The sequence below is a fragment of the Trematomus bernacchii genome, unplaced genomic scaffold (assembly GCF_902827165.1).
Source record: "Trematomus bernacchii unplaced genomic scaffold, fTreBer1.1, whole genome shotgun sequence".
Lineage (NCBI taxonomy): Eukaryota > Metazoa > Chordata > Actinopteri > Perciformes > Nototheniidae > Trematomus > Trematomus bernacchii.
In genome coordinates, this window is record NW_022987616.1 from 5,391,365 (window position 1) to 5,415,737 (window position 24,373).

The 24,373-nt window shown below is 39.9% G+C and overlaps 2 protein-coding genes across 2 annotated transcripts in view; one reads left to right on the forward strand and one right to left on the reverse strand.

Annotated features, from left to right (window-relative positions):
- Positions 1 to 8,796, forward strand: part of LOC117483930 (polycystic kidney disease 1 like 1) — a 52,343-nt gene extending 43,547 nt beyond the window's left edge. Inside the window, exons 39-51 of the mRNA XM_034132273.1 lie at positions 146 to 256; positions 340 to 445; positions 620 to 685; positions 1,046 to 1,185; positions 1,711 to 1,939; positions 2,061 to 2,165; positions 2,569 to 2,709; positions 4,439 to 4,561; positions 4,803 to 5,015; positions 7,552 to 7,713; positions 8,044 to 8,205; positions 8,318 to 8,367; positions 8,460 to 8,796. Coding sequence (XP_033988164.1) covers positions 146 to 256; positions 340 to 445; positions 620 to 685; positions 1,046 to 1,185; positions 1,711 to 1,939; positions 2,061 to 2,165; positions 2,569 to 2,709; positions 4,439 to 4,561; positions 4,803 to 5,015; positions 7,552 to 7,713; positions 8,044 to 8,205; positions 8,318 to 8,367; positions 8,460 to 8,796 — 1,945 coding nt within the window. The remainder of the gene's footprint in view (positions 1 to 145; positions 257 to 339; positions 446 to 619; positions 686 to 1,045; positions 1,186 to 1,710; positions 1,940 to 2,060; positions 2,166 to 2,568; positions 2,710 to 4,438; positions 4,562 to 4,802; positions 5,016 to 7,551; positions 7,714 to 8,043; positions 8,206 to 8,317; positions 8,368 to 8,459) is intronic.
- A 2,602-nt stretch (positions 8,797 to 11,398) lies between these two features.
- LOC117483931 (complement C1q-like protein 2) lies at positions 11,399 to 12,634 on the reverse strand. Its single transcript, XM_034132274.1, has 4 exons — positions 12,553 to 12,634; positions 12,358 to 12,420; positions 12,119 to 12,247; positions 11,399 to 11,728 (listed from the first exon to the last, which is right to left on the reverse strand). Exons 1-4 carry the CDS (start codon positions 12,632 to 12,634, stop codon positions 11,445 to 11,447), a joined length of 558 nt encoding a protein of 185 aa, XP_033988165.1. The 3' UTR covers positions 11,399 to 11,444.
- Positions 12,635 to 24,373: the final 11,739 nt, after the last annotated feature.

A 24,373-nucleotide genomic window follows, 5' to 3' on the forward strand; every position in this document is an offset into this window, starting at 1 on the left:
TTTCGAATCAATAATTTTCCAAATGATGTTTTTTCCTCCTGGTCTCTCGCCAGAGGGGACACGTGTTTATGTATAAAAGTGCATTTTGCATAATAGGTCCCCTTTAAAGCTCTATAAGAAAATATCTCCTTCTCTTTTACCCCAGGGATTTGTCCGTCTGTGGCTCCATGCTTCTCCTGATGCTCTGCATAAGTTATGGCGGCTCATTCACTGACCATTACCAACTCAATGAAGCTGTCAGAAAACAGTTCACAAGGTGACATCCTAAAACATGCTGTCTCTCTCTTTATCCCCTTAACTCTCTGACACACTTCAAAATGATTATTTATCTTCAAACAGGGGCCATGATAATGCATTCATGTCCATCCAAAAGCATGAGGACTGGTGGCCGTGGGCACAGAAGAATCTCCTTCATTCACTGTACAAGAATTCATCATCCACTGAGGTGAGATACAAAAGGCATCGCAGTGAAGTTTCTAAAATACCTTGAGAATAATTCATCCAATGCCATGAATGCACGCTTCTGTAACCCTCTTAAGGAAATACAAGTTCCTGTATCATGAAATATAAAAACAAACATTTCAACGTTTTCTCTGCTTAATAATGTGATGTCCTGCAGCAGTCACACATCTTGATTGGAGAGCCAATCCTGTGGAGGGAGGAGTCGAGTGCTTTTCAACGCAAGGTAAATAACCAGAGGAGACATTTCATGTACAGAAGTACTCCACTTCTATTATTCTATTACAAACATGGACCATCATAATGACAGCTCCTAGAACATGAACATGATTGTACTTCTAACCCTATAGTAGCACCTTTACCAATTTAGTCAAACAATATTCTCCCTCAAGAATACAGTGTCTTTATTTGAATCAATGGTTTTGCACCAACTCCCCCCTAGAGAGCGCTGTTTCACACATATTGACCCATACTGTGTCCAGTAATGCAAAATGTGTCACAGTTTTGAATTATTACCTTAAGAGATGAATTAATCCTTCATCGTCGATTTTAACCTTTAATTTATGGTTTTGTTCTGACTGCTCAGGTCTCCAGTGTGACTCTCGTACCAGAGAGTCTTCTCTCGTTCTGGTCTGGGATCAGATCATCCTCTCACAAACAAACCAAAGACTCGGTGCCTCCAGGGACGTTTGGTCAGAGTGCTTCAGTCGGCTTAGGCCACACAAAGTGAGAAACAGACACACACATGATGGGGAGGACACTGGAAACAATGCTGCTCCAAAAACAAGTTGTTTTCACAATCTGCCAATAGAACAAGTGAAAATTTGCTTGGTAAGATATCTTGAAATAAGATGGGATATTTAGATAAATCAGATCTTGTAATTAGCTGGGACAACTTATTTTAAACTATATTTTACCAGGATCAGGACATTTTGTGTTACAAAATAAGCTGCAAATGCTGAAAAGTGTTTCTGTTTTCTGATGTTAGTTGGTGATTTTCAAATAAATATGTAAATAAGTTTCATCTGAGATACAACTCAAATAGATGTTTGACTTAACAAGATGATGCATTGTCTCAAAACAAGACCCGATATCTCCCTGCAGTGTTACTTCTGAAGTTAGTATGTCTTATATCAGGTGTAGAGACATATTCTGACTAGATATTAGACAAATATACTGGGCAAGATTTCGAGTGTTTGTAGTGTATGAGGAATTTCCAAATGTGCTGAAAGACTTCCTGTGTTTCTGCAGGTCTGCTGCTGCGTCCAAACTGAAGCTCCTGCAGTCAGACGGCTGGACGTACGGACATACTGTCTCTCTCCACTTCACCTTGTTCAGCCCTGCACCAAACCTGTTCACCAGTTTGACCCTGCACACTGAGCAGAGCCCCCCCGCTGGCCTGCTGCCCTCTGCCAGGGTCCAGTCAGTGGGGGGGTGTCACTCTCCTGCTGTGGGGGACTATGGTGTCATGGTGTGCCAGGTACAATACTGCATTAGCTTTTAATCTGTGGAAACCACTAGTCTGCAGCTGAAGAGAATCTACAAAATACAAATGGAAGCTTGCTTTTTATTTTCACCTTGTGCTTCTTCCTCCCCTCCAGCTCCTCTTCCTCGTCCTGTCTCTGCTGCAACTCTGTCGTCAAGTGTACGCTGTAGGGGAGCAAGGGCTGATGGGATACTGGAGGACTCCCTGCAACTGGCTGGAAGTGAGTCTACTAACACACACAGGCAAACATATAACTATTACATTCAAAGCTTTTATTGTAATGTGTACATAGCTACAGTGAAGTTATGACAATACAAATATTAGGTCATAGGCTCCAACAACAGTGCAACACAATCAAACAGATCTATCAACATAATATGATATATTTGTAGCTTGCACACAACTTTAAGATACAGTAAACACACAGAAACACGCACACACACACTTGGCCACACACCAATGCAAACAAGATCACAATGACCTATCTGACAGGGTAAAGTAACCTGCAGCTCTTAAACCAACATACCTGTGGAAGGTCACAGCATGGTTTTAACTTTAAAATAATCTACCTGTTTATGCTTTGACTGCTGTAGAAATATAACTCTCTCTCTCTCTGTTTGCAGGTCAGTTTGCTGACTGTGTCTTTAGTGTACTATATTTATTACATCTATCGCTCCGTTATCGTCCTGGAGGTTGTGGAGCTGCTGCACAAACACAGCTACAGAGGGCATGTGGATGTCAGCCTCCTGGCAACATGGGAACAAGTGAGACGGAAAAAACAATATTTAATGTTGAGAAAACTACGGAGCCCCTAAAGGTTCATGGAGAAGAAAAAAAAGTTTCTCGTGCGCACGATATACTTTCTCGTTCGCACAAAATACTATTTCGTGCAAACGAGAAAGTATTTCGTTAGTTACTCGTTCGCACGAGAAAGTTACCGGTGCGCCAAGTAGGAAGTGGAGCACAGAGGAGACAACCGTTTCATTGCAGACTGTTATGTTTATGTGGAGAAATGGCAGTGCATACATTATTTGAGATATATTTCAAACTCAGACTTCATTTAGGGACATTCTGGCCAGGGGTTTAGAGCTATTTGTTTAAGCACCGGATTCGCAAAACACAAGAGTCTGTAAACCAGTCTGTGTAACTCAGCAGAATCTGAGAAGAGCAGCACCAGCTGCAAAGAGCTGTGCCTTTTACTGTTTACTTCACTGTGTTTCCCTTCATTAGAACAGCTGAATAGAGATCAAGGCTGCTACGTTTAACCACACACACCTCATATCGAACTGCCAGAGTATTCCCCCTATTACTCGTTTTATGAAGGAGATGTCCGGTCACCAGGGCGCATGATGTGTGTGTGTGTTTGTGCTCAGCTCCGCTCTGTGTGTGTGTGTTCGGTGTGTTTGTGTGTGTCCGTCACCACCGGCATTTGTTTTCAAATTACCATGAACAGTAATTTACACACATCTGGTTCTCCATAGTTATATGTGTATTCCCAAGTGAAATAAATGTGTTTAATCTTAATCTCGATGTAGTGCTGTAGTCCTGCCGGAGTGCACCGGAACGAACAACACTATCATAAACAAATGCCCCCCCCCCCCCCCCCCCCCAACTACAGGTACTGAGCACACACACACACACACACACACACACACACACACACACACACACACACACACACACACACACACACACACACACACGCCCTGGCGACCGGACATATTCTTCATAAAACTAATAACATGGCGTAATAATCGGGCAGTTCGATGTGTTTTACCATAAGAAAGTATCTCGTGCGAACGAGAAAGTATATCGTGCGCGTAAATTAATAAAGCGTGGCCTCGTTTTATTTCAATTGAGGCCACGAATTACATCTCGTGCGCACAAATTAATAAAACGTGGCCTCGTTTTATTTATTTTTCTCTCTATGAACCCTCCAGGACTCCGTAGAAAACAGCTACTCCTGCTTTAGGTTGAAAAAAGGAGCTTCCCTTGAAAAAAAGCCTCATCTTTAGGGGGGATAATCACAAGGACTTTACATATTTACAATGTTACTTTAAAGGTAAATACTGAATGAAAGCCCGACTTTAAGGTTTAGAAATCCCTTAGAGATCATGGTGTCAGATATTAAAATGAAAGTAATTATTGAAAGGCATTATAATCCAAGTTAACAAGTGCTCTACATGGCTAGGGAGGGAACAGGAAGAGAGGAGGAATGCACTTCAGTGTGGGAGAGGTGCTGACCATAGTGAAAATAAAAATGTGAACCAAGATTTACCAATGTTTAACTGAATGAATGACATAAAATCAAACAATTACAAGATTTTTATATATGGAATAAAACACGCAAAAGCAATTTCTAAAAGAAGAAGACTGACATTTACTAAAAGACATGTTGGGAATAAACTAGTGGGCTCACATTAAGAAGCTTTTTAATGATTACATCTTAAAGGGTTCTACTGACTCAGTGTTACGTTGTGTTTTGTTTCACAGTGTATTCGTTCTCTGCGTGGCGTTACGCTCTTCCTCCTCACCATGAAGTGTGTCACCGTGCTGAGAGTGAACTCCTCCGACTCACTCCTCACCCGCTCACTCTGCAGCCTCCTCTGGCCAACGGTACACAACACTGACCACGCACACACACACACACACACACACACACACACACACACACACACACACACACACACACACACACACACACACACACACACACACACACACTGATATAGGCCCCAGTTTTCAATAACACATTTTAAATATTTCTGTACGAGAGAAATATATTGAAACCATCATCTTGTGACACAATGAGCAGAACAATCTGTCAACAACAATTCAAATTCAATTCCTGTCCTAGATTTCCTGTGTTATCCTGATGGTGGCGCTGTCCTGCGCGGGGAACCTCCTCTTCGTGCAAAGCTCCTGGTCTTTCAGCTCACTTCCCCGCTCCTTTCAGACGCTGCTCGGTCACTGCTGGGGTCTCCGGGCCCTCAGGGGCCTCCACCGCTCTGAGAGGGATCTCCTTTACCGTGGACTCCTCTTTCTGTCCTCTGGGCTTCGGACAGCAGTGGTATACTTTATAATATAAAGAGTTTCCTCTGTATATAATATTTAGTTTAATATGCTATTTCTTGCACACTCCACGTTAAAAACATCCTACTTTTATATTTGGTTAGACTTTGATTGGCCCTTCATAGTGTATATGACAGAAAGTCAGAAACTCAAATATGTTTATTTGTGTCTTAATTTCTCTGCCTTGTGTTTTTTATGCTGCTGCAACGCAAAGATATTGGGATCATCTATCTATCTATCTATCTATCTATCTATCTATCTATCTATCTATCTATCTATCTATCTATCTTTCTTTATAAAACGGATAAGTCAAATCAAGCAATCTGATTGGTTCTTAGCCATGATATAATGAGCGTATATCACGGGTAGAATTGTACTTACTTTTCACAACAAGTCAGTATCCCTCCGCGTCTGAGAAAAAGCTACAACTGTTACATTACGTCCATTACGAAACAAACTTACAAAGCTTAAAATGGAAACATTTAAGGTTAACTTCGACCTCCGGGTGGCCTTACTATGGAGGAGTGGATTGAGGAGTGCCTATCTCCAGAAAAAAAAGCACCTAAACGACGAAATGCAGAGCTACGTGAAGAGCAGGTAGACCAACTGGAAAAGTACCACCATTCAAAAGCTTTCTGATGCGGGTCTTGAAACAAAGCAGAGAAATTATGACCGTTAGTGGCCACAGGTGCGAAAGCTCTCTCCAGAGCTACTGGAAGCCGAATCTCGGGGACCAGAGAAAGTGGAGCAATATTCTCGCCACGCCAAGCAACAGCCTAGAACAACCTCAACCTATACAAGTAACCACGTAAGCCATGCTACTGATGCTGGACAGGTTTTCAGTGGGTGCACAATAAACGGCAACATACACATTAATGTAAATAAATAGCCAAATAATGGATCAACGCTCTCTGTCTAATATGTTCGCTAGCTGTTAGTGTTGTTGCATAGCAACCACCTCGCTCTATGTTTTGTGCAGAAGGCAACGGAGGGACTATTTTATTTTGAACATCATTATTTACTAATAAAAAACTATTTAAGTTAGAGTGTGTATTTTTCTTTCATATTGCCACACTTGGTAACCGTTTTATAAAAGCAATAGCTCACTTCAGGCCGTGATATATGCTCATTATATCACAGCTAAGGGGGTTGTTGAACCACGCCCCTTAACTGTGATATAATGACCATATACCACGGCCTGTCGTGAGCTATTGCTTAAATCTATCTATCTATCTATCATATACCGTGATGAAAAAAATCCCAAATTTAGATAAAAAACAAAAGATAAGTGAAGATATATGTTATTGAACCCAAATTGGATTTGTTTCCATTACAGCAGCATGTTAAAACAAAGTATTGAGTAGAAAATAAACAAACTTAAAATAGAAACATCTCAAAATAGAAAAAAAAAAAATCTAAAATCTAAAATATGAATATATCTTATATTTTCTTTACCTTAAAGTAGACCTATCATGCTATATTTAAATGATATATTGTAGGGCCATACCTATATAAGGTATATTTATACGTTTCTGTTTTCAAAATACCAAACAGATCATGCATTTTAGCCATGCCTCATTTCGCTCTATTTGCTGTTCTCCAGCCCTGTTTTTGCAGGGGGCTGATTCTGTGAGCTGCAGCTGACCACGCCCCCCTGCAGGAGAGGGTGTGCTCTGATCAAGTCAGAAGAGGGGGAGAAAAATAGATCTCCGTCCTCCGTGTTTTATTATATAGAGTCGTTATTCATTTGTTTTAAAGCTCAATAAATAACAAAGAAGACCTTTGACCGGCACTTTTCTAATTTTGTCCGGAAGATTTAAACTTTAACGGACATCTTGACCGGCGAAAGAAACTGAAACTGAAACTCTGCCGCGCGGTCCCCTCGTTCCTTGCAAGAGGCGGAGAGGTGGGTGTTTGTCATCTGCTGGTGGACTAACCGGAGAGAATTACAGTGCTTGCCTCGACGGGGAGGGATTGCATTGAATTACAGCAGCAGGAGCAAACGCTTGCCTTGGGGAGGGAGAAAAAAAGCCACAGCGGAGAATAAACAGATGGGTAACCATGGTAACCATGCGCGGGAAGTCTTCTTCGCTGCTTTTGTGGCAGACTACAGCGCCACTTACAGGCCTGGCATATGTACTACAGCGTCTCCAGCGCTTTCGAGCAGCAATGGCCGGCCGTGGCCCAACCCCACATTCCCCTGATAGGTGGAGAGTTGGCCCAATAGCCGTAGCGCCACCGTCCTGGCGTCAGGACAGTGTTCAAATCTGGATCAGTTTTTATCAGATCCGTTGCAGCCCCTTTTTTAGAGATTTGGGTATGGAGGAAAATAGAGAGGGTTGTGTTTTCTGACACTTGGTGAGTTCCCTGGAACACCGGGGACACATATTCATGTATAAAAGACGTACAAAAGTGCATTTTGCATGATAGGTCCCCTTTAAAACAATGTGTTGGATGAGAGACGACTCACTCAGTGATATTTGTCAGAGTCTATATCACTGCTGGGTTTTAACAGCCTCCTGTCTTTCCTACAGGTGATAGGTGTGATGTCCTCATTAGTCAGAAGAGCCAAAAGATCTGGAGGCAGAGGGAATGTGCTGACCATGGCAGAATTATCCCGCTACATCAGGAGGAAGATCTCTGAGGTCACCTGGCAGCGAAGACAAGCATGGACTGAACATCATGTGGAGGGAAAGGTGGGGAAAAGTCAATAAAAACAATAAAACTGAGATCCATTTTACAGACTGTAATAAAGGCCGTGTAACATTTGTATTATAGTCAAATGACCTTGGTGTGAACATTGGAGGTCAGATTTATGATCTAATGCTACTGGCAATACTTCTGCAGGCGTCTCTTAAAATGAAGACTATGTTTACAATAAATAATATCCGATAAGATAAACCTGTATTGATCCCTGTAGGGAATTCAATTGTTGCCTCATATCATACATCCTCACACCGAACACATCCCACCACTTAATAACTATCTGTAGAGTTCATTTTAACTTTGCCTTCTGGTTTTTACAGACATATTACTTTGAGGAGTTTGAAAGCTTATTAGATGAGCTTTTGTTCAGACTGAGCGCCCTCTCCAACAGTCTGCACCAAACTCTGCCGTCCAAAGCTCATCGCTACCGGGAGGACAGTCCTGCCCTCTCACACACACAGCGGATCAACATGCACGCACAGGTGAGTCCGACTTCACGGAATAGGACACATGCATACAGAGCATTACAAACATATACATACTTTATCACAATGGTTTATTCTGTAAAGCTGATGCTGTGTGATTCTATTACAGGACTTTGTAAGAACACAAGAAGAAACCCTACCTGCATCTCACCTGCTCAGGTAACACACATTTCTACGCACAATTTAAAATCACCAATTACAAAATGATGATAATTGACAAGTTTCTTTTTTGCTTGATCCTGCATCACCAGGTCTGAGCTTGAACTAGAGGACATGCAGTTTCTGCAGCAGAGAAACCAAAGGGGAGGCTGTCCCTTCTCTGACGTTGTTGTGGGATTGGATAATTCACAACAACCAGGAACAAGAGCCGGAGAAAACCCAAAAGACCAAGAGCTCCAGACTTATTTAAAGACACAGAACTACCCGTCCCGCCCAGAGACGCTCATCAGGGTTTGGACAGAAGATGTTCTGGAGAAGCAAAGTGACCCATGGACAGAAATCAATTATAAAACTCAGACCCCACAGACTGAGATGGTGGTTGAGGTGCTGGTCCACGAGGAGCCTGGCAGGGTAGAGCCAGATCAATAAGTGATGGAGATGTGGCTGAAAATCTGCACGTATTACAAGACAACAAGATCTACAAGGTCTGTATTTTCTGTTCTGTTAAGATTAACAACTGTATGTGACCAGCATGTTACTGCAAATACTGTTACCTGAGTCACTAGTTTAAACAAAGAGATCATTCACCTTAATGTTCGTGCAACCTGTCAATGCATGCATGTATTTTAGTTCATGCATCACATTTGCCTATATCTGTTTTCATTAGTCATTGGTGTCTTACTATATATATATGAACTTAAGACCTATTTTTGTAATTGTTTTTATTCAAATGACAAAAATAATAAACCAATAACAGACATAAATATATAAATAAAACACGTTGCTTAAGAAAAATACATTCAATTTGTCAAATCATTTCTAGTTATATACAGTATAGAGATATTTGGCGCATCTCATTAATTTCAGGAACATTAAAGGTGGGGTAGGTAATTTTGGAGAAACCAGCTCGAGTGCGCTAGAATTTGAAAATACACAACCGGAAAAAATCTACCACTTCCTTACAGAGCCCCTCCTCCAACACACACGAATGCGCACATGACCAATGAGGGCACAAGATAAGTTTGTGCACAGATGGAAGGCTGACAGGCAGGTAGGCCATCCAGTTATTTTACCCGGGCCGGCTCAGATGATTGGTCGTGCTTTTTACAGTACTACGGCTTCCACAGATGATATTTTTTAATGGATTTGTTGTCAAAGCACTTAAGATATTCATTGCTATCGGGATGTTAAGAGCATTCCATGGAATATAACAAAAAGTGTATCTCGAGCCGGTTTCTCAAACTTACCTACCCCACCTTTAAGTGGAGTTTTTATGGAAGTAGCATGTGAAAATAGTTGGGGGCTTTTTTTGCAAAAATGTGCTTAATTTATTTATTTGAGAGTATATAAGTCTAAGGGAATATGGATGTTAGTTTCCAAATGCTAGGTACAGTATCTAACATTATATAAACACAACATATTGACATCAGGGGTACATATACAGAGTTAAACAAATATAATAAAGTAAGGAAATAAAACAGGTTACATTTCAAGTAAAAATATTTATCAAATACACACTTGGTTTGTATTGCCTTTTTATTTTGTATATGTAATAGTAATGCATTAAAACTCAGTCAAGTTCTTCTTGTGAATGTGACATTTTCCCAAAAATAAAATTAGTTTAAAGTTTATTAAAAAGTCCTGAAGACCATGGCTGAAGTCGAATAGTCCAAAAATCAGCTCCTATCGTCTATTCCTTAACCTCTGTGTGAAACGTCACAGGGTTAAGGGATAGTGGATAGGAGACTTCAAAAGGACTTAGGAGAAGAGACTGCAGTGCTTTGAGAATCCGACTACACTTACTGTACACTATCCACGTATTTATGATGCGCCAGCGGACGTCATGAATATGCGTCTGCTGTAGGGAAACTACAGCTTTCTATACAGCGGAGTGAGCGGACTACATGGATGTTTAATAAGAACGACGGACTACTGTAAACGCATCTAGAGACTTTGCACCGCGCTCTGATGGTGTTGTTTTATGCTTTATGAACGGGGACAACAGAAAAACATAAATTCTTCATGAACGAGGTTGGAATTGAAATAAAAAAGTCACCCTCACCCTCCGGTCCACATTAATACAAATGATCCCAATACGTATGATTGTATGAAAAGATCTTAAAATAAATACAAATGCATTTATTATAAACGTTAGTCCTTAACATCTATCACTGTGTATATCACCATTCAAACATCTTTTAAAAGTTGAACAAACCCCACACAGCTCAGTAAAGACTGTGAAATGTTGACTTTATTTGATCATTTCAGTAAAAACTAACGTTCATATTTCTCTTTTTGATTATAATACTGATGAACGTTCAAAACAAAGCACTTTGGCAACTTACCACTTTTAAAATGCTTAATAAGCACCGTAACTTTCATGATATCATTTCTCGGTCATAATCGGCCGAATATCCCCTCGTGTTAAATGCTGCGGCTGCAAGGCATTGTGGGGCAGCATTTTCTCATTTTCTTTCGCAAAGGAAGATCCAGTGTTTCCTAAAGGAGGTTATAAAGGAAGTTTGAAACCTCCTTTCCTTTCATCTAGAGAATTTGAACAACTCTTATCATGGCTGCCACTGAAGTACTTCCGGGTCATTTCAATCCGTTAGGAAGGTTCCTAAGAGAAACTGACAATTCGACTGCAGCCCTGGTCTCAGAATCAACCTCATTTTAATGAGTTTCTGTCTCTGACAAAGAGGCCATAAAAGACATTTGAGTTTTTCTGGGATTGTGGATATGACGGATAATTTTGAGGAGTGTCTCTGTTTTTAATGTTATATATTTTTCATATCTGTGTCATGCAGTGTGAGTCTCTCACTTCTGTAGTCAGGGCACAGACTGTAGAGGGCTCTTTGGTCTTGACTTGGTCTCGGTTTAGGGGGTTTGGACAACAACAGTACTGCTAAAGTGTTTCTCTTATATTGTCCGTAGAAAACGTTGTTATGGTAATGAATGCCTCTTGTTCATGTAACCAATCAAAAATAAACACAAACAATTATATAAGTTGAGTCAACACACTTATTTATTAATATGTAATGTTGAAACTTAATGCAGTGGGTGTTTTACAGTGGGCTTCACACAGGAAAGAGTAGAAATCCACTGAAAATCATGCGATTAAACAAATCATCATAAACGGTGTAGCTGGAGGGCAGAACGATGTTGACAACATCTCCCTTCTCCAGCTGAAGAACAATTGAGTTAGACGCAGAGACATAGCCATAGGCATCATTGTAATCTTGAAGCCTCATCTTCATCACGTTGTTGAGAGCGAATTCAAGAGCGGTATCTGATACAAAGCGGCTTCCCCACATGTTGAATCTGAAGTAGTAGACTCCTTTGACGGGGGCTGTGAAGATACCTGCATCAGAGGAGAAGGTCAGTGAGGGGAGATTGTTTCTGCTGCTTCAGCAGGACTGGGTTGTTTTTTAAATAAGGAGCATGTAGGAGCTCTTGACTTTGTTCTATTTTCTACCATGATCAACTGTAGGAAAACTAAGAGATGTTTTAATGGTTTCATTAAGAAAACTCTTAAGAAAGCTTACAGTCACACATCTACTGTAAATGAATATGTGTGTGTGTGTGTGTGTGTGTGTGTGTGTGTGTGTGTGTGTGTGTGTGTGTGTGTGTGTGTGTGTGTGTGTGTGTGTGTGTGTGTGTGTGTGTGTGTGTGTGTGTGTGTGTGTGTGTGTGTGTGTGTGTGTGTGTGTGTGTGTGTGTGTGTGTGTGTCTGTGTGTGTGTGCTCAGTACCTGTAGTTGGGATGTAGGCCTGGCCGATATTGGTGAAGACTTTACTGTACTTCAGTATACTGTTAGTGCCGAAGGGTCCGACTACTCCTGCATCACTGAGACCGACTGAGAACGCCACCTGAGGACCGGCTGTGAGAAAGAGGAGGATGCAGCAGAGTTTGATATTTGCTGGTATATCAGTATACCAGTTCTATTCTTATACAATACTTTGACTCTTCATAATAGTTTCTGTTTCTTACCTGAGTTCTGTGTCTGGAGCTCCACCACCTGCTTTTCACTGGAGCTCATCCTGTTATCTAGAGCTGAACAAGTTTAAAATCTTTATAGTAAAATATAGTTTTTATCCTCAGTTTATTTCAGTTTCCGTCATCACATATTAGAAAGTTTGACACCTGTTTTCTACCACACTAAAGAGTTCAAATCAGATAGCTTACCTGCGTTCTCTCTCTGAGCTCCATCCTCACCCTGAGCCCCCGTCCAGAGCAGACAGAGCAGCAAAACTGCAGCTTTCCTCATTCTGAAATATCGCTGTTCAGACAGAGAAGTGTGACACGTCTCGCTCTGTTCCCGTCTTTATATACACGTTAAACAGCTGACGAGGAGAATCCAGCAGATTTCTTTGATAACACATATCAAAATAATCCAAACGTCCTTGGACATTGTTTGATGTTCTCATAAACAAGTCATGTTTATCTTGGAACTTGGTTTAATAACCTTGATAGTGACGGAGCATACTACATACACATGGCAGTTATCAGAACCATAACTAGGAAACCCCCTGGGTACGGGTTTAACCCCTGTAGGTCCCTACATTCAGGTACCGTGTCTGTAGAAGGACAACAGAGACCAAATGCGAATACTCTACATCCCCTTTCTTTAGCTCTTCCTACAGTAGTAAACACAACTGTTATACTCAGCACATATGACAGAACTTACAAAGTGCTGCAAAAGTACACATTATAAAACTATGTGTGCATTTAGTAACTGATAAACACAAAAGCTATCTCAAAGAATAAGTGTAGCAATTCACTGAGTAATTACTACAGTAACAAAGTCTAGTAAACAGTTTAGCTGTGTGAACATCAGCCTTCATGTGTTCACTGTTCAGTGATTCATGTGTGTGTGTGTTACAGTCTATAAACTCAAGTCCTGTGCCCTGATGATCAGTGTCACTTATAGTGGGGTGTGACGGGACAGGCTCAGCTACAGGCAGAATGTGCCTACGATTCCTTCTGTACAGCTTACCATCAAAGGTTGTAGTGGTCGGCTTGACTTATCATAGCACTGTTTTTGATATAGCCTGGGCTTTTACCTCTTGTGTCTGGCTCAAGCAGCTTCATCGAGACTGGGAGTGTTGTACGTGTTTGTCTCGACATCAGTCTCTGTACAGGAGATCCTAATATTGTGTCACGTGGTACATTCCTGATGTTTAATAGGTCAAGAAAAACATCAGTTCCATCTCTATGAGATTTCTCCATGAGCTGCTTAGCACTGCGCACAGCCCGTTCAGCTAGCCCGTTAGACTGGGGATACTCAGGACTGCTGGTAATATGAGTGAAGTCCCACTGTGAAGCAAAGTCTTTAAAGCGCTGGCTAGTAAACTGCCTCCCATTGTCCGACATGAGGGTGTGAGGTGCTCCATGAACTGAGAAGTGTCTTTTTAGCTTTGCAATGACTGTTGCTGCAGTGATATCACGAAGCATGTCTATCTCATACCAGCCTGAATATGAGTCCACTAGCAGAAAGTATTGCTGATTGCGCCACTCAAAGATGTCAGTTGCTACAGTTGACACGGCAAGTCTGGAACTGGATGCAGATGGAGTGGTTCTTTCTGCTGGTGTGATTTTGTGCTGTTACACACAGAGCATGACTGTATTTCTGTGTGAATGTTGTCTGTCATAGTTGGCCAGAAAACTATGCCACTTGCTCTCCGCTTTGTAGCTTCTTCACCAGGATGTCCTCTGTGCATGATGCTGATGTATTCTTTCTGTAGTGACAGAGGAATAACTGCTTTGTGACCATTCATTATGACTCCATTTGCAACAATCAGTTCGTCTCTGAAAGGAAAATACAGTCTAATGGCATGTGGAAGATTATGCTGTTTAGCGGGTCACCCGTGTCTGATAGTGGTGCTGAGTGTTTGGAGAGTCATGTCTTCAGCGGTGTGCCTCTCTAACTGTTCTAAGCGAGAAGAAGATATGTAGTTAACAGTCATTACGTCCAAGTTGTCCTCTTCTTCAGTTTTCTGAACTGTGGAGCTGCGGGGAGCTCGCGACAAAGTGTCAGCCAGGAACATTTGCTTTCCGCATTTGTACACAAGAGTGATGTCGTACTTTTGTAGTCGTAGCATCATTCTTTGTAGTCTTGCAGGTGCTGTGTGTATGGGCTTTTTTAGTATGGTAACGACGGGCTGGTGGTCTGTTTCAATGGTGACTGGTTTACCATAGATATTGTCATTGAAATTTGAACATGCAAAGACCACTGCCAACAACTCTTTTTCGATTTGAACATATCTGGTTCCTGTTTCAGTTAGCGTACGTGAAGCATACGCTACAGGTTTTCCTTCCTGCAAACATGCTGCACCGAGTCCGTGCTGTGAAGCGTCACAGGTAAGTGTCACTGGCTTGTCAACATCATAGTATAACAACACCGGTGGGCAAGACATGCGTTTCTTTAAGTCTTCAAAAGCTTTCTGCTGCTGTTCATGCCATGTCCATTCTGTGTCTTTGTGTGTGAGCTGCCGTAGTGGAGCTGACAGCTGGCTGAAGTTTGGTATGAACTTTCCAAGGTAGTTGACCATCCCCAGAAATCTTTGTAAGGCTGGGACGTCTGCTGGCACTGGCATCTCACTAATAGCACTTGTTTTGGAAGGATCTGCTTTGAGTCCTTCACTGGTGAAAACATGGCCAACATAGCCAACTTGGCTTAGCCTGAACTTGCACTTGAGGGGGTTAAGCCTTAAATGAACCTCCCTGACCCTGTTCAGCACTTTTCTCAGGTTGGCGTCGTGCACTGCAACATCTTTACCTGCAATAATGATATAATCAACGATGATTTCACAGGGATATCCAGCGAAGATCTGTTCCATGGAGCGCTGGAACACCTCGCTGGCAGAATTGATTCCAAATGGCATTCTTAGAAATCTGTAACGACCAAAAGGGGAGCTGAAAGTGGTTAACATGGAAGACTTATGGTCGAGTGCAGGAATTGGGAGTCATCACTCCTGTCTCAGAGCCCACTGATTGGGTGTCCTCTATGGTAGCCACTAACAAAAAGGACAAACAAGAAATCAGGATATGCATTAATCCAAGAGACTTGAACACTGCTTTGAAAAGACCACACCATCCTATGCATCCGATTCTAGAGTATTCTAAATACTCAAAGTAATACACAAAGTAACCTGCAGCTCTTAAACCAACATACCTGTGGAAGGTCACAGCATGGTTTTAACTTTAAAATAATCTACCTGTTTATGCTTTGACTGCTGTATAAATATAACTCTCTCTCTCTTTCTGTTTGCAGGTCAGTTTGTTGACTGTGTATTTAGTGTACTATATGTATTACATCTATCGCTCCGTTATCGTCCTGGAGGTTGAGGAGCTGCTGCACAAACACAGCTACAGAGGGCATGTGGATGTCAGCCTCCTGGCAACATGGGAACAAGTGAGACGGAAAAAACAATATTTAATGTTGAGAAAACAGCTCACTGCTCCTCCTGCTTTTGTTAGAAGAAAGGAGCTTCCCTTGAAAAAATGTTAAAGGAAAACCCCCCGCACGCCCCCTTGATAAATAAATTAAATTATAATGAAACCAGCTGCAATGGATCATGGATCCACCAGGGGGAGCAGTGAATAAAAAGCTGCCACACTGGAACTCATGTGAAATAAACAGCTGATAGATCTACAGGATAGGATCATATTCTGTGCTATATAAGAGACATGTAATAATTGACAAAACATCACCATGTTTTTATTTAACAAAATAATGTTGTTTAATCCACGTTAGCGTAGGTACAAAACCATCGGTTTGTTTTTTCATCAGGAAATGCAGACCGGCTCAAACAAACGATTTTTAATCATCATCCTCACGATCATTTAATGTATCATATGTTCGCCGAATTGACATGAAAGCACTAATAAATGTGGTTTAATCCACGTGAGTTTACAACTACAAAAATAATCGGTTCGTTTTTATATCACATCCGACGGGAGGAAATGCAGCACGGCTCTCACTACCGATTTTTAATCCTAATTTAATCATCATCTTCACAATCATTTATGTTTATGTTCGCCGAATTGACATGAAAGCACTGACAAATATGAATATACTGTAGTCACCTTCATTAAAACGTTATTAACTTGCCCAAACTCAGTAATTCACTAAAAATAGGTTTATTTTTAAAGAAGCCTCGTCATCTCACCATGGGCAAACGGGCTATAATATTATACTATTGTTAATAGTTTACTGTATTATTAGTGTTTAATATTACTGCTATAACAATCACACATTGAGTTCATTTTTGTGCAATGTTAAAATCAGACCGTTTTTCTTTTTTTAAATAGTCTGAATGAAACGTCAGCTCTCAGGTGATCAGCTGTGTGTTTACACACCTAATGGCCCATCAGCAACAGCTCTCCCCCCCTGATCTCTCTTCTCCAGCAGTAAAGTTAACTGTAGGTTTGCATATTTATGCAGTGTCTCTTCCACTCTGAAATATGAACATTAGTTTTTACTGAAATGATAAAATAAAGTCAACATTTCACAGTGTTTACAAAGATTGACCATACCGTTCACCAGCCCCCACCAGTAGTATTAAGAACCCACTTTCTGTCCGATTTAGATTAAGTACCTGATAAGGAATGATTTATGACCCTAAAACCGGAAGTCCCGCCTCCCAAACCAGAAGTCCCGCCTCCAAAAATCGGAAGTCCCACCTCCAAAATCCCTTTGAAGTGGCACCTGTCACTCTGAAATCTGACCTTTGACCCTCTTATCTTTTCTGACCTTTGAACCCCTTATCTCTTATGACTTGTTTGTGCGGATGTTGCCCAATAGTGGCTGATAAGAGTTGATAGCCCCTTTGATGTTAACCCTGTTAGTATCTTAGTAGGTCATTACTGGTCAATGATAAACCAGATATAGCCCTGATAAGGATATTGCACAATAGGGGGTTGATAAGACTTTATCACCCCTTTGATGTGAAACCTGTTAGTATCTTACTAGGTCATTATTGGTCAATGATAAACCAGATAGTATGATAGTATGACTTGTTTTGGTCAACTGTGGTGGTTGTATAGCCTTCTATAAGATAGTGTTCTTTAATAGGGGTAAATATGACATAGCGACTCTTTTATGGTAATATCAGATCATATGACATTTTATTGTTTAATTACTTTATTAACTATAAGGAGGCCCCTTTGAAGTTGTGTTTCCCTGGATAATGGAAATAGTCTAATGGCGCGTTTCCACTACACGGCCTCGCTCGGCCTCGCTCGGCCTCGCTTCGCCGCAATTGGCCTCGTTAGGACCAGCTCACTTTATGGCGCGTTTCCATTACAGTTTAGGAACTGGGGTAGTATCTATAGTAACGCAGTGTAGGCGGAGCGACGCTGCTTAAAACTGCCGTGACGTCATCTTCAATGCGACACAACACACAACAATGGAGGATGTGGAGATGTGGAAGCGATCGTTTGCTTGTTTCTTGCTGTGTGGTTTATTATCACAAGAAATAGGCAAGAGTTGTTTCGAAAGAGGCGACTTATAGCAAGACGAGGTATAGAAGAAGCTGACGCGAGAGTTCGGGCAGTCCTAAGCCGCAGAGACTACAGGACGACTCGAATCACTACTACTAACTACAATGCTACTTGGTAAGCTAACGTTCGCTAACTAGCAATGTGTTTAGGCTCACGCTCCCTATACGACCAAAGTATTTCAAGTATTTAATTAATTGTAGCTACCACTTTTACGTATTAAAATATGTATGCTTTTGTTTGTGTATTTCAGAAGTTGCGTGTATTTCAGAAGTTACGTCGCCGCCTTAGACCATGTGTTTGGATGCTCGACCGAGCTACCGAGTGGTGGAATGTGATTGTTCCATCTTTCACACACACTCAGTGGGTGGAGAACTTCAGGATGTCTGAGGAAACCTACGTCTACCAGGGGTAGCAGTGGCACAAGGTGCAGAGGAGGGCAGGGACATACGAGAGGGTCTGATGCGCTACCTGAATACCTAGAATGTATAATGTAATACCTAAATATTCATTGTATTGTATTGAACATAAATAAATCTTTTTTTTTTCACATACATGTGTTTGTCAAATTATTTAAACCAAAAAAATGTTATCAGAATTGACTATTTAGTAAATATTTGAATTTCAAGCACCAGTACTTACTGCCCCATAATAATAATAATCTAATAAATTAAGCAAATATAAAAGCAAACTATAAACATAAATACAAAAGTGTAAAACACAGCAGAACTATATTCATAAATGCAAGTGTAAAAAATTGTTAACATGGATGGAGGCTAAAGTATCCACAGCATAAAATAATATGATTATGATGGTTTGTCTGAAAGACACAGCCTCAAGGTTTTTTATTTTGTCATACGAACATAGCTACAGTGTAGTTATGACAATGAAAATCTTAGGTCACAGGCTCCTCCAACAGTGCAACACAATAACCCAGATAAACAGAAATATAGTGCAAGTAAATATTAAGCACTGTGCACCGCTCTCTTTGTACAGGTGTTTTCTTTTGTTCTCTTCTCTTTGAAATATATAAGCAATGTGTTTGAGTCTAGCACAACGAGGGTATTACAATTGAGTAATTTGTACTACATGTATGTATTTATCATGTATTCTTAATACCATTACAAAATATGTAATGTTATGTTTTAGAGGACCTCAAGCTAGCAAACTCAATTTCAAACAGTGTGCAGAGTTGTCCTGCTAAAGAGTTAAAATGTATTATTTAACCAAGTATTTATTCTCTTATTTGCTTTAATTGCAACAGATGATAAAGGTTTCACTGTGATAAGTATTCTCTTAAATCCATAAACCCCTGTACAGTGCTTTGTGGACGATGATGGTGTTTATGATATTTCTGACTGCAGAGGGACGCCTAGATGATGCTATCTTCTGTGTGATCGCTGTTGGGTGCAATTATTTATCAACAAGCAATAAGATAAGTCAAAGAAGTACTTTATTTAACACAATTTGGGAAGTGTTTTCTTGCAGCAGCATAAAAAAGGCATGTCATTGCACCAGTTTGTGCTGTTGATGTGGAGGATGTCGATGCAGAGGACGTTGTTGGGAACTGTTCCTCCTCGCTAGTCCCAATGTAATCATCTAGAACAGAAACATGACTTGTAAATTCCACAAACTACTGCAGCACAATACTATAAATAGCAACAACAACTATAGAAAAGACAAACTGAACGTAAACAATGGCACATATGGTGTTAGCAAACAATAGCTCTAGCTAATGCTATCTGCCTTAGCTAGCTAGCTAGCCTTCGGGGCTCCATAAAAGCATGGGTTGTCGAACATAAATGTAAGGATAAAATAGACTTATTTGTTAGAAGTGAGCTTTAGAACAGATAGGGACACAAAGCTTTCAAGCAAATAACAGAGCGTTAGCAAAAACTTACCATGCAGACTCCAGTAACGCCGTTGTAGAGTCCAGTGTCTGTGTAGAGACCTCCTGAAAGACTTTGATATTGCGAGTTGTCCCGTCGAGCACCCGCTGGACCTTATCATCTGCAATATAATGGAGGAACGTCGTCACTTCCTCGACCGACCATGGTGTGCTTTTCTTTGCCATTGTTGTTGCTCCTCTGTTAACAAAAATGCTGTTTGTAAAAATGGATTATCTCACGCGCCGATTGTGACGATTCTCTCCGACCAATCAGCAGCCGAGAGTGTTGACGTCACACACTCAGCCCGGTTGTCTCTGGCCCTAGACCCACGATTTTATGAGGCCAGAAAAACTGTGAATTAGGACCCGCCGGCCGGTACTAGGCCAAGTGGAAACGCAACCAAAAACGGGCCGCTGACGTCACAGCCCTCTTAAACCGTGCTCCGCGCTGTAGTGGAAACGCGCCATAAGTGCCATGTTAGGGGGACATTACGGAGCTCATGAGGCCGCCCTTTAAGGCTCTTGGAGCGGATAAAGAGAGGTGTATTTACTGGTGTGTTTCCCTGGATGATGTAAATAGTCTAAGTGCCATGTTAGGGGGACATTACGGAGCTCAGGAGTCCGCCCTTTGAGGCTCTTGGAACGGGGAAAGAGAGGTGTATTTCAACCCAGTCTCACGGCATTTCGTGTTATTAGTCACGAAATTAATTTAATCTATTGATTCGTGTTCACCAACACGATTTTCACCTTTTTTTCGTGTCACACAGAACGATTTTAAATGCAATGTATTTCTATTGGTAGTATGTTTCGTGCCTGCAACACGTCTTTTTGTCCGGTCGCGTCTTGGAAGACCAGAAGCTGTGTGGTTCATAAAAACATGTTCTTACTCAATATCTTACCCTAAGCCTAACCCTATCCCTTTTATGTTAAATTGTATAATGTCTGAGTTTTTTTGCCGTCAGTGAGGAAAAGAAATGGCTCAGAGCCTCAGAATACTGAAATCTGTATTTTATGTCATCTTTTTTTCCTTCTAATTTGTTATTATTTGGTGCAGGCACGAAACATACTACCAATATAAATACATTGCTTCTAAAATCGTTCTGTGTCAGAATACTTAAATCTGTATTTTTTTAAATGTCTTTTTCCTTCTAATTTGTTATTATTGTTATTATTACATTGCTTTTAAAATCGTTCTGTGTGACACGAAAAAAATGGCGAAATCGTGTTGGTGAACACGAATCAATAGATTAATTTCGTGACTATAACACGAAATGCCGTGAGACTGTGTTGTGTATTTACAGGTGTTGATCCCTGGAGGATGAAAATAGTCTAAGTACCATGTTAGGGGGACATTACGGAGCTCATGAGTCCGCCCTTTGAGGATTGAAGATCGGACAAAGAGAGATGTATTTACTGGTGTGTTTCCTTGGATGATGAAAATAGTCTAAGTGTCATGTTAGGGGGACATTAAGGAGTTCAGGAGTCAGCCATTTGAGGCTTTGTTAACATTAATGCTTTTTTTGCTTTTGATTGTGTTACTAAGATACTTTTAGATACACTTTGAAGTGTGCAACACTTTACAACTGGTAATTCGGTTTCTTGGTAGAATATGAAGTACTTTGTAAGGAATTGGGTTTCTTTAAAGGCAGTTTGTGATTTGTAGGGCTGTTTCAGTGAGACAATGCAGTTTTGATAATTTCAAGTTTCAAGTTTCAAGGCTTTATTGTAATCTGCCCATTAGCTACAGTGTAGATATGTCAATGAAAAACGTAGGTCACAGGCTCCAATATAATGTTTTGAGATGACAGATGTGTGCGTAGTTCTCTCACAAAGGAAAAAATGAAATACTTTGTCTAAATAGATGTTATTTAAGAATGTGACTCTTATTGGCAGTTTTTGATTTAAGACAATCCAGTTAAACAATGTAGCATTTGATGACTTTACTGCTTTTTCTGCTACCGAGATACTTTTAGATACAGTTTGTAAAACTTTACAACTGGTAGAATGTCAATCACTTTGTAACACATTTATTTTCTTAAAGACTGTGACTGTACAAGGCAAGTTTGTGATTTTAACACTTATTTACTGACACTAGGCAGATTTTGGCTTTTTTCTCTCGCCAAGATACTTTTAGACACACTTTTATGTATGCAAAAACTAGAAAATGAAGTCCATTGTCTGAATAGATTTTCTTAAAGACTGTTTCTCTAAAAGGCAAGTTTGTGATTTTTAACACTTTTTTACTGACACTCGGCAGATTTGTGTGTAATTCTCTCACAGAGGAACTGTAAGATACACTTATGTATGCAAAACCTTAAAAACTAGAAAATAAAATACTTTGTCTGAATAGATTTTCTTTAAAGGCACTTTGATTTTAAAGCTATTTCAGTGGAACAATCCAGTGTTAACATCAATGCTTTTTTTCTCTTTTCTTGTGTTACTAAGATACTTTTAGATACACTTTGATGTATGCAACACTTCACAACTGGTAGAATATGAAGTACTTTGTAAGGAATTGGTTTTCTTTTAATGGCTGTTTTTTATTTTAACACTTGTTCAGTTAAACAATGTAGGTTTTTTTTCTGATAACCTTACATATTTTAGTTATTTTTTCAGCTACCAAGATATTGTTTTTGATACACTTTTATGTAGGAACATTTTACAACTGGTAGATTGTCAATTACTTTGTAACAAATGTATTTTCTTAAAGACTGTGACTCTAAAAGGCAAGTTTATGATTTCTAACTGCACTATTAAATAGCCCTGCTATATACTATGACCATTCTTTTCTTATTTATAATATGGTTCAAATGGAGTAATTGGAGTTGTCTGATGCACTTGATACAATTTGACGTGATGTGTTTATTCAAAACCATTTCAAAACACAATGTCATGACTTTTTTCAAGATCTTTTAGACAAACTATACTATGATTTTCTTTGATATATTTTGAAATCCTATACTGACATTGCAGACAAACTACATAATATAATTCTTAACTACATACTATACTTGGACTTTTTTTTTCAAGATACTTTTGACATACTATACTAGTACTTTTAAAAAGAAATGTACGGACATTCTACACTGTGACTCTTTTTAAATTATATATATATGAAATACTATACTAAGACTATGAACAGATTTATGCTTTTTTTCTCCTACAAAGATACTTATAGTTACACTTTAATGGATGCAAAACTTTACAACTTGGTAAAATATGAATTAATTTGTAATGAATTGAGTTTCTTAAAGAATCAAACTCTAAATGGAAAGTTTGTGATTTTAACACTGTTTCGGTGAAACAATACAGTTTTAATAACTTTAATAACCTGACTTTTTTTAAATGTTTTTTTTTTAGATGCTTTACTGTGAATTATTTCATGTTATTCTAGCATAACATTACTTTTTTCAACGTGCTGTTTTCATATTTTCCCCATACTGTGCTATTTTTTTTACCTCCATGACTTCGTTCATTATATTTTGAAAAACTACACAGAGATTTTTTATCAACTATTACAACATACAACTCACTTTTTGTGAAATATTTCAACATACTTTACCTGTACCTGCTTTTCTTTTTTGAAGGGTTCCAGGATATTTTGCACATCATGCATAAAACCTCTCATCTTTCTTGAAATTGACATACATTTGAGAAAAAATATGTGCTGTCCTTTATACAAACAAGTTATTTTTCTGCTTCTTCCTCGCCCGTGTCTCTTCCTTCAACCAAAACAAGTCAGATCTATCAAATTAATCATCTACCTCTTCCTTTCCCCCACCCTAGGGTCCAGAGTCAAAACACCTCCCCCTCCAGACCCTCCCCCCTTCTTTTATCTCCCTTTCCTGTTTTTATGGTCAGTCCCTGTGACTCTGTATCAGGCAGGTGTCCCCACACTGTTGGTTTAAACAAAAATAAGTAATCTTTCAGATAATCTAGTTCCTTTCTCACAGTATGGGTTTTAAAAAAGAAGAAGAATAGACATCTCTGAGGGATGTAACATCAGTTTTAGTGAAAATCCTTTCTTTGCATGTCACAGTTTCTTTACTCACAATGTTTTTGAGATAACAGTATCTCCCATTGTCTCCCACACACAACACACACACACACACACACACACACACACACACACACACACACACACACACACACACACACACACACACACACACACACACACACACACACACACACACACACACACACACACACACACACACATTCATTTACAGTAGATGTGTGACTGTAAGCTTTCTTAAGAGTTTTCTTAATGAAACCATTAAAACATCTCTTAGTTTTCCTACAGTTGATTATGGTAGAAAATAGAACAAAGTCAAGAGCTCCTACATGCTCCTTATTTAAAAAACACATCCTTAAGTCCTGCTGAAGCACCAGAAACAATCTCCCCTCACTGATCTTCTCCTCTGATTTTTTATTTTTTTATTTAACCTTTATTTAACCAGATAAAAAACATTGAGATAAAATCTCATTTTCAATGCTGACCTGGCCAAGAAGGCAGCAACGTTACACATAACACATAACACAAACATATAAAATACAGAGAACATAAAGAAAACAAAAGACGAATGCAGGTATCTTCACAGCCCCCGTCAAAGG

What these genes read in the sequence shown, in the direction of transcription:
- LOC117483931 (XM_034132274.1), bottom strand. Translation starts at nt 12,634, where the DNA reads ATGAGGAAAGCTGCAGTTTTGCTGCTCTGTCTGCTCTGGACGGGGGCT. An exon ending in AGCTCAGAGAGAGAACGCAG is followed by an intron (nt 12,421 to 12,552) that starts GTAAGCTATCTG and finishes AAACTTGTTCAG; the next exon opens with CTCTAGATAACAGGATGAGC. An exon ending in GCTCCAGACACAGAACTCAG is followed by an intron (nt 12,248 to 12,357) that starts GTAAGAAACAGA and finishes TCTTTCTCACAG; the next exon opens with CCGGTCCTCAGGTGGCGTTC.